This window comes from Ctenopharyngodon idella, chromosome 10 (assembly GCF_019924925.1).
Source record: "Ctenopharyngodon idella isolate HZGC_01 chromosome 10, HZGC01, whole genome shotgun sequence".
Lineage (NCBI taxonomy): Eukaryota > Metazoa > Chordata > Actinopteri > Cypriniformes > Xenocyprididae > Ctenopharyngodon > Ctenopharyngodon idella.
In genome coordinates this window covers 15,527,068-15,542,451 of record NC_067229.1, presented here as the reverse complement: position 1 = coordinate 15,542,451, position 15,384 = coordinate 15,527,068, and the positions used below count along the sequence as shown (strand labels likewise).

Here is a 15,384-nt window from a genome sequence, read left to right as displayed (position 1 = left end):
ATGGAGGAGCGGAAGAGGACTCCAGTGGGAACCTGTGAAGCTCTGGTGAACTTCATGCCCAAGAGGGTTAAGGCAGTGCTGGAAAATAATGGTGGCCACACAAAATATTGACACTTTGGTCCCAATTTGGACATTTTCACTTAGGGGTGTACTCACTTTTGTGGCCAGCGGTTTAGACATTAATGGCTGTGTGCAAATTTACACTTTTATAAAAGCTGTACACTCACTACTTTACATTGTAGCAAAGTGTCATTTCTTCAGTCACTCAGTCACACAGTCACATGAAAAGATATATTTACAAAAATGTGAGGGGTGTACTCACTTTTGTGAGATACTATCTATCTATCTATATCTATATATATATATCTATATATATATATATATATATATAATATACACACACACAGTGTGTTCCAAGTTATTATGCAAGTGACGTATCAGTGGGATTTTAGTACAATAAACATTCAGATTTTAGTTTTTCAAAGAAAGTGTTTGTTTGTTTTATTTCTCCTTATCTTTTTAGATAACTGGTATCAATCTCAGACAGGTTTGTTAAATAGTTTGCCAGGCCTACTTAGGTAAATGGAAACCCTACTTAAAGATGTTGTTCCACATTATTAAGCAAGTCACAGTTCTCATGCAATATGGTGAGGAAGAAAAATCTTCCTGAAGATGAACAGCATGAAATGGTGCAATGTTATGCAAAAGGCAATACTAATATTAAACTAATATTGTGTGAAAAGTGAATGGAGATTATGGAACTATCATAAGATTTGTGAGTGACACAGCAGAACTCGGTCAGATAAAGGCTTAAAGTTTCTGTCAAACAAGTTAATTGTATTAAAAGGACAGCTGTAAAAAAAAAAAAAAAAAAAAAGCCACTGTTGAGCAGCAGGTATTTGAAGCTCCTGGTGTCTCTGAAGTCTCAAGAACCTCTCCATGCAGGCTGGCAGTTATGTGTAAAGTTGCATTTCAGCCACCACTGACCAAACTTCAAACAGAAACATTTACAGAGGGTGTAGAAATACATTTTCAAACAGTTTTATTGCTGTGGTGTTTTTTGCAGCATGGGATAGTGCATAGTGCATTGTATTTCAGAAGGCATTATCCTTCTTTTTATGCCATAGTAGAAAATGGTAAGTTATAAACTCCACATATCTTGCAGAAGTCCCTAGAGACCCTAAAGGGACCTTCCATCTCACTTCCCAATATTCCAGCCCAAATCATCACCCGCCAGCTCCCTGCTGACGTCACAGTCTTGTTGAAACGTGGTGGCCACTCACCAACCATCCAGAAATCCATCCATCTAGACCATCCACTGTAGCACGGCATTCGTCAGTGAATAAAACTATTTAAAAATGAGTCTTCATTTATTTCTAAACCCACTGTAAATGTTTCTCTTTGTGAGGTTTGGTTAGAGGTGGCTGAAATGCAACTTTACGCACAACTGCCAGCCTGCATGGAGAGGTCCTTGAGACTCCAGAGACACCAGCAGCTTCAAATACCTGTTTGCTGCTCAACATAGGCTTTGCAACAACATGTCAATATTTTGTGTGGCCACCATTATTTTCCAGCACTGCCTTAACCCTCTTGGGCATGAAGTTCACCAGAGCTTCACAGGTTATGATAGTTTGAAAATTTGCATTCACTTTTCACACAATATTAGTTGTTTTCATGCCTTTTACGTAACATTGCACTATTTCATGCTTTTTATCTTCAGAAAGATCTTTCTTCCTCACCATATTGCATGAGAACTGTGACTTGATTAATAATGTGGAACAAAAGTAGGGTTTCCATTTACCTAAGTGGACCTGGCAAACTAATCCTGTCTGAGATTGATACCAGTTTTCTAAAAAGAAAACTGGTTTGTTAATTGAAACTTTATTTAACTGACGAAAATACAATGAAAAGATTTCAAATGTTTTCACTGACCAAATTAATTGTATTTTGTAAATATAAACAAATTTTGATTTTGATGGCTGCAACACACTCAAAAAGTTGGGACAAAGGCAAAATAATAGTGAAAAGGTTATAGAATATTAGATTATAGAAAGGTTATAGAAAGTTAAATGGTTTTAAAACAGTCCAGAATAAGCAGGTGAATTGGTAATAGGTGAGGGTCGTGACTGGGGATAAAAGGAGCATGTCATTCTTTGCTAGCAAAGATGGCTCATGGCTCACCACTTCGTGCCAAATTTCATGAGAGAATTGTCAGACAATTCAAAAATCACATTTCTTAATGCAAGATTGCAAAGTATTTAGGTCTTTCACCATCTACCATGCATAATATTGTGAAAAGATTCAGGAAATCCAGAGAAATCTCAGTCCATGTAGGGCCAGGAAGGAGACCGCCGTTGAATGTGCGTGACCTTTGACCCCTCAGACGGCACTGCATGAGAAACCATCATGCTGCTGTGTTAAAAACAGCCACATGGGCTCGGGAGTACTTTGGAAAACCACTGTCACTTAAAGTTAGTTCACAGAACTAACCCTTTATCACAGTCTGCCGCGGCATCAAGAAATGCAACTTAAATCTCTGTTACGCAAGGAGAAATCTGTACATCAGTTCTGTACAGAGATGCTGCCGAGTTCTCTTTGCCCGAGCTCATCTCAGATGGTCCAAAAGACAGTGGAAATGTGTGCTGTGGTCAGATGAGTCCACCTTTAAACTTGTTTTTTGGAAAAAACGGACACTGAGTTCTCAGTCCCAAAGACAAAAGGGACCATTCAGACTTTCATCAGCGACAGATGCAAAAGCAATCATGAAAAGGAGAATCAGACAACAATGACCACAGACTGTTGAGCAGCTTGTATCAGGTGAGATTGTGCAGAAATTTCACTTGAAAAAATTCAACAATTAGTATCCTCTGTTCTTGAACAATTAAAAAGTGTAATTAAAAGGAAAGGTGATGTGACACAGTGGTAAACATGCCTCTGTCCTAACTTTTTTGGAGTGTGTTGCAGCCATTAAAATAAAAAAATTTGTTTATTTTTACAAAATACACTTAAGTTGGTCAGTTAAAACATTGAAAATCTTTATTTGTACTTTTGTCAATTAAATAAAAGTTTAAAGAGAATTAACTATATATATAAAATATCCAGATAATACTTAATTATTACTAATAAATCATATTAATTCACTCAATCTGATGATTGATAGCAGCAAAGCAAGCACTTGTAGGAAAACTTAACAGCATTAGCAACAGTAAATAAGGGGGTGTGGCTTAATGGAAGGTCAATTACATATTAAGGATGACATAACTATTTTTATGTAATAAGCTCTTTCTCATTGTCTATATCAGTGGTTCCAAACCTGTGGACCTCAGTGATCTAGGGGTCCTCAGTGATCCTCCAGGTGGGGCGCGAGATAGATTAAAATTAATTTAAATATATTAATATAATTCATTTAACTTAATTATTAATACGTTACATTTAATAAATTAAATTAAATTAATTAAAAAATACATTTAAAACAAGGCACCACCTCTCTCGTATGTAGGCTATTCTGTGATTGTTTCGGGTCAGCCTAGGCCGTTTCTCATCGTGCTGCTGTGAAATACAGACTGAACCGTGGCTCAAAACGCAAACTCTCTCAGTTGGAAAAAGAAAACCTGTGTCGCTAAAAAGGTTTTGATGGATGACAATTGTAATGAAGGTAAAGGCATACAGGAGTCGTATAGGCGTGCGTGAGTCCGCAATTATTGATGCGCAAACAAACCGTGCATGTGCGCTCTCGACTCACTGATCGCTATAACATTGTATTTCTGCATGAACACAGTTCAATATATTCACGTAGTTGTCAAAATTAATGTACTGTGAGTGTTTTATAACGGATGTTTGCCGAACTAGCGTGTTTTGGAGAAGTTTAAGAGGATCAGTGGTGTTATATGTGTTATGTTAATAATTTTGAATGGAGCCGCATATTTTTTAAATTCAGTCCTTTGGTATCTCCCTGTGGTCTTAAGTGGTATGGCAGGTTGACGTGTGCTTATTTAAGTTACTGTATTACTGAGCAGAGCAAGTACTTTTAAGTTGTAAAGAATGTCTGCAAAGTTTGCAAAACAGAACACTGAACATTTAAATCTATCTTGAGTTTCTTCTTTAAAGAAATAATAACATGGGGTTGAAAAGTAATAACACTAAAATACAAATGTTTTTTCGAAGTAAAAAAGAGGGGGTGGGGGGGTGGGCCGTGCCGTATTGATTCGGAGAGGAGGTGGGCCTTGGCGTAAAAAAGGATGGGAACCACTGGTCTATATGAATGTAAAGTCAATATTTGTTTTGTACAACAATATTCAAAAATGTATGCCAGGTTATTGCCCACCCCTAGTTGCATCAGTTGCATGTTGTTTGTGGTTGGAAGGTTGAATCTGACACTCACTCGTTGCTCTCCGCCCTCTCTGCGTGGATCCAGTTTCTTGGCAAAGTGCCGTAAATTATCATAATTGTGGAAATTGAAGAGATGGACCAGATCCTGCAAAAGGAAAGAACGAAAGATTTAAATGAAGTGAAAGAGCAAGAAATCTACCAATTTGTTAGCTAAGATTATATAGATTTAGTACCGTGCAAAACTGGATTCCTCGCACACTGTTACCCAGTTTGTCAAGAGGAGGAGACCAACACATGATGCCCATCACATTGGGCACCACCAGCAGGATGCCTCCGGCAACACCTGATTTAGCTGGGAGACCAACCTACAGCACAACACACAACTTCAGTTTGACGAAGATTGTGAATGTGAATGTTTTTCATTAAAACTACAACCGTCATTTCCCCAGGAGCGTATACGTGCAAAACTCACATGGAAAGCAAACTGTCCGGAGAAGTCGTACATGCCGCAGGAGTGCATGAGACTCAGGGTGTTTCGTACGGCCTCAGGGTTTAGCACACGCTCGCCCGTGATTGGACAGAAGCCGCCATTCGCCAGGGTAGCTGCCATCACACTGGCACTTTCGCAGGTTACCTCAATGGAGCACAGCTAAATATACAAAACAAAAACATGTTTAATCATATATTTTCTGATATTTAAATCTTAAAGACGTCCTCTTATGCTTTTAAACATTTTCAACTGTCTTTAGTGTGTAATGTTTCTTTTTTTTTAGCATGAAAAAGTTCTGTTACAAAATCACAAAGTCATTTCAAAGGGTGTTATTCTCTATATCAGCGCGCACTGTTTCTGAACTCCCTGAAACGCCTCAATTGTAGTCTTGAGTTTCCTTCCAGGAACGAACACGTCACAATATTCCTCTTTTAAATAATTCTTGCATAAGGCATACGCAAAACAAAGGGCTGAGGCCTGGTTGAGTTGAGTTAGTAGTGAGTTGAAACTCACGGTTATGGTACATAGCGTGACATTTCTGAAACACGCTCGAAGCGTTTGACCAATCACAGTACAGCCGACCAATCAGAGCACATTGCACTTTTCAGAAGGAGGGGCTTCATAGAAACAGGAACTAAACAGAATGTTACTGATAGACTGGGAAGAAGGGTGCTGCAACAATGTCAAATATCTAAAATATAATGGGTTTTTTTTTAACATTCAAGCAAGAAAACCCATTCTAGTAGAGCCCAAAAACAAAATCAAAACTTTAAAAAAAAGAGCATATTAATATTTGCATACCACATCTAAATATTATAGAAATGAATGCTTAATTCTTAGTTGTAACATTGAAAAATGATGTAAAATGCTTAAACTATACAATTATTTGGGGGAATTTGTTCTTAATAAAATTACAAGTATTCAGTTTTAACTACGAAAATAATTACATTTCCCAGTTTAAAAAATTGTTTGTTTAGAGACCTTTAAAATACATATTTTGATATCTTACAATCCAAATCAAATCACATTCTCACAAATGTTACTTAACTTTTATTTTAAAAAGGCAAAATCAACTTAAAAAAAGTAAAATAAGTAATGTGTTAATGTGGAAAACAAGTATTAAAGGTAGGGTAGGCAATTTCGGAGAGGTTAGCAATAGCAAGCTAGCTTTGAAAGCATGAGATCTCACCCTCCCTACAGAGTGTCTCCAAAGCCACACAACAAATGAACGCATACAGCAAAGTCTGCAAAGCTTCACGCGTTAAATTACCTCATGTCTCAAAGCACATAACATTACAATAATGAACGTAAAACAACCTACAGAGCTAATTTATACCACCTGACTGCTGCAGATTAATTTCGGCGTTGATAGTGTTGACATAGAAACGCATAAATCCGAGTCTGAGGACATGAACAGCTCAGGGTAGAACGTCACGGGTTGCCATCTCGTAATTACAGTTATGACATGGCACAGCATAAACTTGTTGTTTTGGTTTAAGAAGAACTGTAAAAGGTGGCTGCTGTTTGTTTGTGGCGCTCGTATTGCGACGTATTGATGAACGTGGAAGAGCAGAGGATAGAGCAAAACAAAACACCAGTAACGAATTAAAAGTCTAAAATGAGAATATTTAAAGAGAAATGTCGGAGGATTTCGATACAAGAGAAGAGGAGCTTGAGTTTGTTGCCAAGCCCTATTTGTTTAAATTGCGAGAGGCGTCTACTCTCACCTAAGCTTATGATACTCCTACATCCTACGTCATACGTCGGGTAAGAGGTCACTCTTTCGCCAGAATTAGACTTGCATACAGCTACTGCCGGAAGCCAGTGATTATAGTTTATTAAGTTTTAAATATGGATATTTTCTTACAAAAACGCATCGCTTCACTTCAGAAGGCCTTTATTAACCCACTGGAGCCATATGGATTACTTTTACTATGAATGAATGCACTTTTTTTGGCTTCAGAATCCCTCTTCACTACCATTATAAAGTTTGGAAGAGCCAGGATATTTTTAATATAACTCTGATTGTGTTCGGCTGAAAGAAGATAGTCATATACACCTCGGATGGCTTGAGGGTGAGTAAATCATGGGATACTTTCCATTTTTGGGTAAACTAACCCTTAACAAACTGTGTATAAAAATGGTTGTTTAACTTGTACTAACCTGGAAGTAAAGGTCCAGGATGGAAATCATATCCGTACCCTCCGGGAAACACTAGGTATGGAAAACAAATAAAAATAATATGTTTTTAGTGGATTTTCAATGGTCTCTAATTGCTGTAAAATGTTAAAACACATACCTTTTTCTCCTTCAAGTAGTAACCGATTGCAAAATTTCTATCACCTGACAATCGCTCTGACTGAAACCTGGCAAGAACAAGAAACAATGTTTTGTGTTTTAAGTAGGAATGTCCAAAGAAAAGTAGTAAGTTTATACTAAAATAATAACTTTCTTAAAATTTGATATCAGTGTTGTTAAATGGTGTTTATCACTACAGAATGCCAATAGTTGATTGCAGTTTGATATTAACAACATTTAACATTTATGATTTAACATTTAGTTAGTTCTAATTAGTTCTTAATTTCTGAATGTTAAATTGAATAATTTATACTGCCATTAAAATATTTAAAAATAATTTAATTTGTATTTTTGTTCTATTGTTTGCAGTTTGATTCTATATTTATTTACTTACTGACTGTCTACTTGATAACTGAACTATGTTTATTTAACTGAGAAAGTACTTCAAGTAGTATCAACATTTGTGTTGAGAATAGTGAAATTTCATTGTTATTAGTATCTGGAACACTTACGTAGCATTGCTGAAACCAACATACTCATTTCCTGCCAACTTCTTCATAAAGTTCATCACCTACAACAAAACACTTCATTAAACACACATTTATTTTTTTAAACTTAAATAAAAAAAATTTATATTGTATTATACTTACATAGTCAAACTTCTCAGCGTTGCCTACACCTTGCTGAAAATCAAAAATAAACTGATGAATGTGCTGTATAATTGAAGTATTTTGTATAGTTTCACACAAACTTCTGAACGCATAGCCATTCAGTTAAAGGAAACATTATTAAACTACCACAATATTTAGACATACACATTGTAAACACAGATATTCTATAAATTAGATTGACAAATGTAGTAAAATCATTTCTCTACAGCTTGAGAGGCATTTCAAATTAAGGATGGAAAAATTATGAGGGTTCTAGATTTGAGTAACATCATTCAAAGAAATAAAGGCAAACAGTGTTTGTGTTCAAGTAAGTATTATTATTGCTATGGAATCACAAATGTAGTTGTTAAAGGGGGTGTGAAAAAATCAGACAAAACAAAAAGATTAAAACAATAACAACACTAAATTGTCAAATAAATTGAACTGTGTGTTGTCTGTAAGTTTGTTTTAGTAAACTTCTAAAGAAACTGTAACTATGTCTCATTGATTTGAGGCTCTAAAATAAGTCAACTTAAGTTTTTTCCACATTGAAGAAATGTTTATTTAGAAAGAAAAAGTGCTGTATCTTATTAAACACTTGAATTTGAAAAGTTAAGAAGTTACTAAAAATACAAAAAAAAAAAACTATTTAAAAAAATAAAAATAAAGCTTGATTCCTGTTCCCACAGTAATTAAACAGAATCACATTTGATTTTCAGTCAAAGCAATGAATTTGTCAGACTTGTGCTAATGCAGCTCAGTTTGAAATTTGTTCAATGAGGAAAAACAAATAAATGAAAGGGAAATTACCAACGTCATTGACCTGTTGGAGGGTCAAAATTTCCCACAGTTCCTAATGCTGTAAAATACGCAACAACAATAAAACCACAAAAAGCCTTCACACAGACATCACACATTACCACCCCGACAGGCCTGAGAAAGATGCGTATCATGCAGTGTATTTACCTTAAACGCCACAAACCTTCATCACAAATTTTTAAATTACAAAACAAGTTATGTTATAAATATCTGCTTAAACAGTTTCCTTTTTTTTTTTTGCATTGTTTATCATAGTTTTAACAGGTCAACAAAGCCCTGTGTAGCATTTTTAACACAAGTTTTAGCAAGGATGCTAAATACAGACTGTGGCTGTTTTGAAAATGACAACAATACGGTATTCTGCCTGCTCTTAGAACAATAAAAACATTATAAGTGTTATATTACTTAGTCATATAAGTGCTCATTCTTCTATCACATTGCCCTTTCAAATACCTTACTATTATTCTCTCCCATCTGTTTGTTCTTTTTCCCTTATCTTTCCCCATCCCACTTCCGTTTCTTCTGCTTTCCCTCTCTTCAATATAATCCTTTCAGCATGATTATTCATAACCTTAATCTGATGCGAGAGGGAAAGTAATCAGATTAAATCCATTCGTCCCTCTGATCCGTTCTCACGTCAAACATCCACAAACTCATCAAGCTAAACATTCGGCAAGGCACTTTTAGGCTATCAGTTCAGGGAAAAAATGGGAATTCTGTTGAACTTAACACATTGTGTAGGAAATACAACTAATGGTAGTTTTAGGCCCCCATTTTTATCAAAACAGTAGAAGGATGTGAAGATAAGAATAAGATTTACCTTGAGAAGGGAAGTGCAAACTATAGCGCCAGCGTTTACCATGGGATTGTGAGGTTTATCTGGAAAAATAGATAATAGAGTTAATAAACAGTGCCTATTTTTTAAAGCAATATGACTTTTTTTCATTGTGACCTTACTTTAATGACACTTTAGAACATTTTACCCCCAAAATCTCATTATAATTATAATGTATAATTGTTTTATATTTATTTTTAAATGATTTATAAATTAAATACATTACAGCAAATAATAGAGTATGAATACAAATACTGTTATATGTGCTTAATTGTCTTGAAAATCATGCGATAACAAAAAATTCTGTTCAATTTCTTTCTTTTGATTTTGGAATTAAATACAACAAAGCCATTATTTTAGTTCTATCTATTTCTTCATGCATAATAAGTTTCAGAAACATTCATCATAGAAATCCTTACCATCTTCGTCAAGGAAGAGTTTGTTGAAACGAAGGCCGCTGGGTTCCTTCCCTATAAAGCGGTGTACATATTCAGTGCCGTGATCGTGAACCGCAATCGCATATTTTAATGGTTTCACACACGACTGCAGACAAAATGGAACTTTCGTGTCACCCGCAGTGTATCTGTAACATACAAAAAGAAGAATTATTAGAATTATGACAGGGCAAAGCAAATGGGGATAAATATAGCTACTGTACTAAAGACAGAAAGATCACCGTTGGCCATCTACAGTGCAGAGTGAAACGGCCCAGAGATTAGGACTGAATTTCGCTAGCTGAGGAATGTAATCTGCCACCTACACAAAAAAAGTGGCAAAACAAAATGTAAAAATATTTGTAAACAAATAGCATCAGAAATTCACACTGTGTTTGATTATCTTATAAGCATACCTGGCCACCCGACATTGATTTAGCGCTCTCATAAATTTGATCGATGTGAGAGGTGAATGACTGAAAGTCGGGAATGACAAACTTTTTTCGGAAAGCCTGCGTTAGCAACACAATGTTGCTTTGCACACACCTATAGGAAGAGAAAAGTGAAGATCATGATTTATCTTTACCATTAGTACGTTCATGCAAATCAGGGTTTTTATTGTTAACTAAAACTAATAAAAACATTTCTGTTAAATAAAGCTGAAATAAAATACAATTTGAAAAATGCTAGCTGAAAAATGTAAACCTAACAAAAGTTAGAAATGCTAATACAAAATATTAGGGCTGGGTAAACAATATCGATTTCTCGATTTTAATCGATTCTCATTTTTACGAACCGATATCGATTCTTAAATCCCAAGAATCGATTAGTCTAGTCTGTTTTCAGTTGATGAATGAACAGAACATGTAGCACGCCTCCCATCCAATAAATCGCAATAATCTTTGTGCTTTGTTACTTTTGATATGAAGCAAAGTCTCAGATTTCAAATGACGTCCATCTTATTATGAGATTCAAAAAATAAATACCGTTTTGGCGCTCTTTAATGTGACGTGACGGTTAAAGAGAAGCGGCAGCACGGAGCGCATGTGAATCCTCTCCTCTGCTTTAATACCAGTTACAGCGCAAAATAAACATGACTAAACATCTGAAGGTATGTTAAAATATACAGTACAACTTACCGAAATCCGTATCATGTCTCATGTCTCATGTAATACCTCAATCAGTGTTTCAACCGCGGAAAGACGTCAATAAAACAGCTTGTAAACAATGTCACGTAACGTCACATTTACCCCAGAAAAATATATTTAGTGACCATAAACTCGTTAGTCAGCTAGAATTATTTACTATTTAATTAATTAACTATAGAGAGCAGCATTCTGATAAATATAGCTATGCACCGTTACATATTCATTATAATGTTCTTCAATATTTAATGCATGTTTGAATAAATCAGTTATGACAGCCACGATTTAAATGTTTATATTTAAAAAAAACAAACAAAAAAACCGAATTGGAGTAGAAATATAATTATGTAATTCTAATCACATAATTTATTTTGTAATTTATTTATTATTAAAAAAAAAACATAATTGAGTATAATTTAAGTGTTTGTATATAAATAACTTAATTTTAACCTTCAATATTATAGTAAAGAAGTACCAACTGACTCCCATGTGTAGTTTACAGCATTAGTTGAGAGATTTTTTTCCTCTAGAAAATTTGCCATGTACTGTAACTGATATACTACATCCAAAAATAATCGAATCGTAATCAAATCGCAAGTATGTGAATAGAAATCGAATCGAATTGTGAAAATTGTGTCAATACCCAGCCCTACAAAATATTAATAAAATTGTAATAAAACTAAAATAAAAGCTAAAATAATGATGCAAATTCAAACCGACATGGACACAAACATAAAAAACACTTTAAGAAGTCAATAAGATTTTGTGGAAAACCTCAAACAGAAGATACTCAGTAACTGTTCTGCAAACAATTCTGAAAAAACATAGAATTATCTGATGAAATATATTTGATGATATAAACTACTTCATAATTTCTATTTCTAATTATAATATTCTTGCATTCACTTCTAATATAAAGACCCAAACTTGTAATATAGATGTTATGTTGCTGTATGCTGTATGATGTAAGGTTCAAGTCTTAGGCCATTTTATTTGTATTTTCTGAGCTATAGTGAATAATTCATATACTTAAGGACTATCAAAGGTCCTTTAAAAAAAAAAAATTGCTGACCTATGAAAACTCATGTTTAAGTAACAGCTACTGGTTTCTGAAAACAACATTGTAGCAACATTGACTGTAGTTCAACAAAATGGACAGACTGAAGAACTACGATAAACACAATACATCCAATATATTCTTATTTTCTCAACTAAACTGTTAGTTTTAACAAATAGGGGTTTGGTTTAAAATAGCCCATATATTTACTTTTTGAAGAGATGTCGATCCAGAGCCCCATCTGATGTAGTCTTGAGGGTAACCTTTAACATCTCCATACACTCCTTAAGACGAGGGTCTCCAGTACGCAGACCTGTGGCTTTCAGTGCCTGAAAAATAACAACATTCACCCTAAATTAATTTACAACAAATCTTGTGTTTCATTTAACCTGCAGTTTTATTGTGGAACATATCAAAGGATTCGTCATTCTAGACACAACTATTTGGAAACCAAGATATGTGCTATAAGAGATATGGTAGCAATGGTCTTGCTCTCCTTGGCCAGCTGGTGTGTGGTTTTACCGTGGTAAATTTGTGAGCTGGAATTTTCTCCTGGCCCTCTGCAATCGTGTAAAATAGCAGATCTTCCAGGCTGGGCAAAATGCCTGCCTTCCTTCTCCTGGGACATGAACAGATACACAAAGAATCCAGTAAGCAGACAGACAACAAAAATAGACAAAATATGCTTAATGAAAAGGGCTTATCAGCAGTAGGAGAGGTCATACTGAGATTTCATGTTTTGTTTTTTAGTTTCAGAATTACTCTCAAAATGCCAGGCGGTAGGTTTCACATTGGATGACAAAGTTGCTTTTGAATAAAATAAAACAAATTTTGTTTGTCAAATCTTTGTAATTTGGCCCAAAATATACTTGCTACGTAATTAACAAGTCGCATTCTCAGAGTCTGCCACTAGGGGTGCCATAGTGCGTTTTAGCATGAACTTTATTTTTCTATAGTATTTTTTTAAACTGTCAAGGCAGATCAACAGTTTGAGGAGCATCTTGCTATGCAAGTTAACTAGTTATAGCTAACTTTATGAATGGAAAATGTGTTTTACCGCTGACTGACATTGTGAGGTTGTCTGAAACCCATTTTTCCTCAGTAAAGGTTAGTCTGTTAGAAAAGGTAGTTGTGTAACATAATTCAGGTTTGCAAAGGTTTAATGTGTTAAGCAGGATCTTAGTAAAAAAATTGGGAATAAAACTTCCAAGGACTTCCCACAGTAGATTCAGCAATGTTTCAACAATGGATTGTATTCTGGGATAGCTACAGAATTCCATATAAGGCCTTGAAAAAGAAGCACTTTGGTTTATAATCTGACCACAAACCATCCAGAAATGAATTTAAGAAACACTAACTTCAATAAATTGATGGGAAAAAAAATTACCCAGCTGAAAAATTGTTTGTAGGTAGAAACAAGTGACCAATAATGGCTCAAGGCCTTTGCTATGTCATTTCGGGATGATACATGTGGTTCTAGAACACGGAATGGGAATGTTCTTCAGCGGGAAAAGCAAGCATAGCATTTTGCAAGAATAAGAAACAACTGGAAGAGAAAAATAAATGACACCAAATAAAATGATACTTACACACAAAAAAAATGCAAAATACGCAGACCAACCAAAAGAGAGAGAGAAATAAAAGAGAAATGAATGAGACATTCAGACATATAAAACACAGTAAATAAATAAATACACATAAATGCATAAGTCATATGTATTCATGAGAAATTTGATTTAATTTCTAAATAACAACATCACTGATCAAAAGCAGACATTTGATTGAGTTAAAATAGAGATTAGTTAAATAACAGACCCACAAATTAAATATAAACCCACAAAAATATATACATAATGTATAAAAAAAACAAATAATGTATACATAAAATATACATTTTCCATAATGTTTATGTTTATATTTTCCATTATGTTTACATTGCTAAGTAAATATTTAAAAACATTATCCAATATTGAGCTGTCAATAGATTGTGAAACTGACACAGAATCCAAAACAGTGAAATATTGGTCAATTATCGGCCTTTAGTACAGCCTGTAGACAAAACAATATCAGACACCATTACTGTGAGCCAAACACAACCCGTGCTCTGATGCGGGCCGTCCGACCTGGCATGGCATTAAACTAGGACACGTAACCTGACGAAAGCAGCCGCCCCTCCCGTCCCGTAAACTGATGGTGAGTTAAGCCTTCACTTCCTAGCAAGTTCTCAGTTCTGATCCTCGCTAATGCACAGGCACCGAATCTCTGACGTCGCTATTTTTACACACAAACACACCAGAAATAATCCACTTGATGACACAGCTCAATAAACACACTGTTTGTTTGTTTTTATGATGGTTATTTAACATTAACAGTTGAGATTAGCATCCACACTGGATTACTTCTGAAACTCTTTTCCAGTAAATTTTATACTTTAAAATGTCACCATTTTTCAAAACATAACTGACTTCTTATAAAAGTTTTTTAAAGCTATTGTTTTTGTCATCATCTCTAAGCAGCATTATCAACATCTAGCCTACATTTCAACATACAATGTAAAATTCACTTCAGGGCCGACATCCACCTGGAAGTGAGATGATTCTGTTACAATATCTTCATTATCTTCTTCCACCTCAATGAGAATCAGTCAAACAACCAGCAAAACAGCTGACACTCCCACGGAATCGCTTGTGTATAGATTCACTGAAACATATTTTGGCTTGCAGTGAATAAAACACAGACAACGAACCAACTGTCATGGTATTACCATGATTCTCTTATCTAATATTCCACTATACATAAAAAGAACACAAAATATTTTTACATGACGTGTCTGAAATTCCTATTCCATTCATTTTTAACAGGGTTTGTTTGGTTCAGGATGCTCGGTGGGCACAATCTGGCACGATTTCAATGCAGCAATGGCATGCAGAGATGCCATCCATGCCAGCGTGACTCACACACACACACACACACACACACACACACACACACACACACACACACACACACACTCACGTGTCAGCTGGTGCCATCATGTCAGATCAATCTCTGATGCTAGCGAATCTGCTGTGAGGTGATTTATTTGATACTCTCGTTAGTGTTCGCACTGCAGAATTTGCGTTAAAACCAACAAAACCAACTAAAAGTAAAATTAGCAATTATTTTAGTATAAACAATCATTGTTGACTATGAAAATTGCATATGCACAATATATTGGTCACTATATCTAATATAGGCATAATTTTAACATTAAGAATGATAACTATAACTAATAATATTAACGCCCACATCAACAGATGATTAGTTCTGTTTATTGTAAGCGTGCTG

General features: G+C 35.0%; 1 protein-coding gene across 7 annotated transcripts in view; it reads right to left on the bottom strand.

The window, feature by feature from the left end:
- The window catches only part of glsa (glutaminase a), a 29,195-nt gene that overhangs the window by 9,966 nt on the left and 3,845 nt on the right, over window positions 1-15,384 (bottom strand). For 3 of the 7 annotated variants that reach the window (XM_051907648.1, XM_051907650.1, XM_051907651.1), the window contains exons 2-14: window positions 12,580-12,676; window positions 12,268-12,386; window positions 10,272-10,401; window positions 10,098-10,177; window positions 9,841-10,004; window positions 9,407-9,465; window positions 7,768-7,800; window positions 7,630-7,688; window positions 7,119-7,185; window positions 6,983-7,033; window positions 4,802-4,978; window positions 4,563-4,694; window positions 4,382-4,474 (exon numbers count right to left, since the gene is read on the bottom strand). In XM_051907648.1, the coding sequence (XP_051763608.1) occupies window positions 4,382-4,474; window positions 4,563-4,694; window positions 4,802-4,978; window positions 6,983-7,033; window positions 7,119-7,185; window positions 7,630-7,688; window positions 7,768-7,800; window positions 9,407-9,465; window positions 9,841-10,004; window positions 10,098-10,177; window positions 10,272-10,401; window positions 12,268-12,386; window positions 12,580-12,676 (1,261 nt within the window). Of the gene's footprint in view, window positions 1-4,381; window positions 4,475-4,562; window positions 4,695-4,801; window positions 4,979-6,982; window positions 7,034-7,118; window positions 7,186-7,629; window positions 7,689-7,767; window positions 7,801-8,577; window positions 9,247-9,406; window positions 9,466-9,840; window positions 10,005-10,097; window positions 10,178-10,271; window positions 10,402-12,267; window positions 12,387-12,579; window positions 12,677-15,384 lie in introns of those variants that run through there. The other 4 variants (XM_051907649.1, XM_051907652.1, XM_051907654.1 and 1 more) reach the window with 3 other exon arrangements.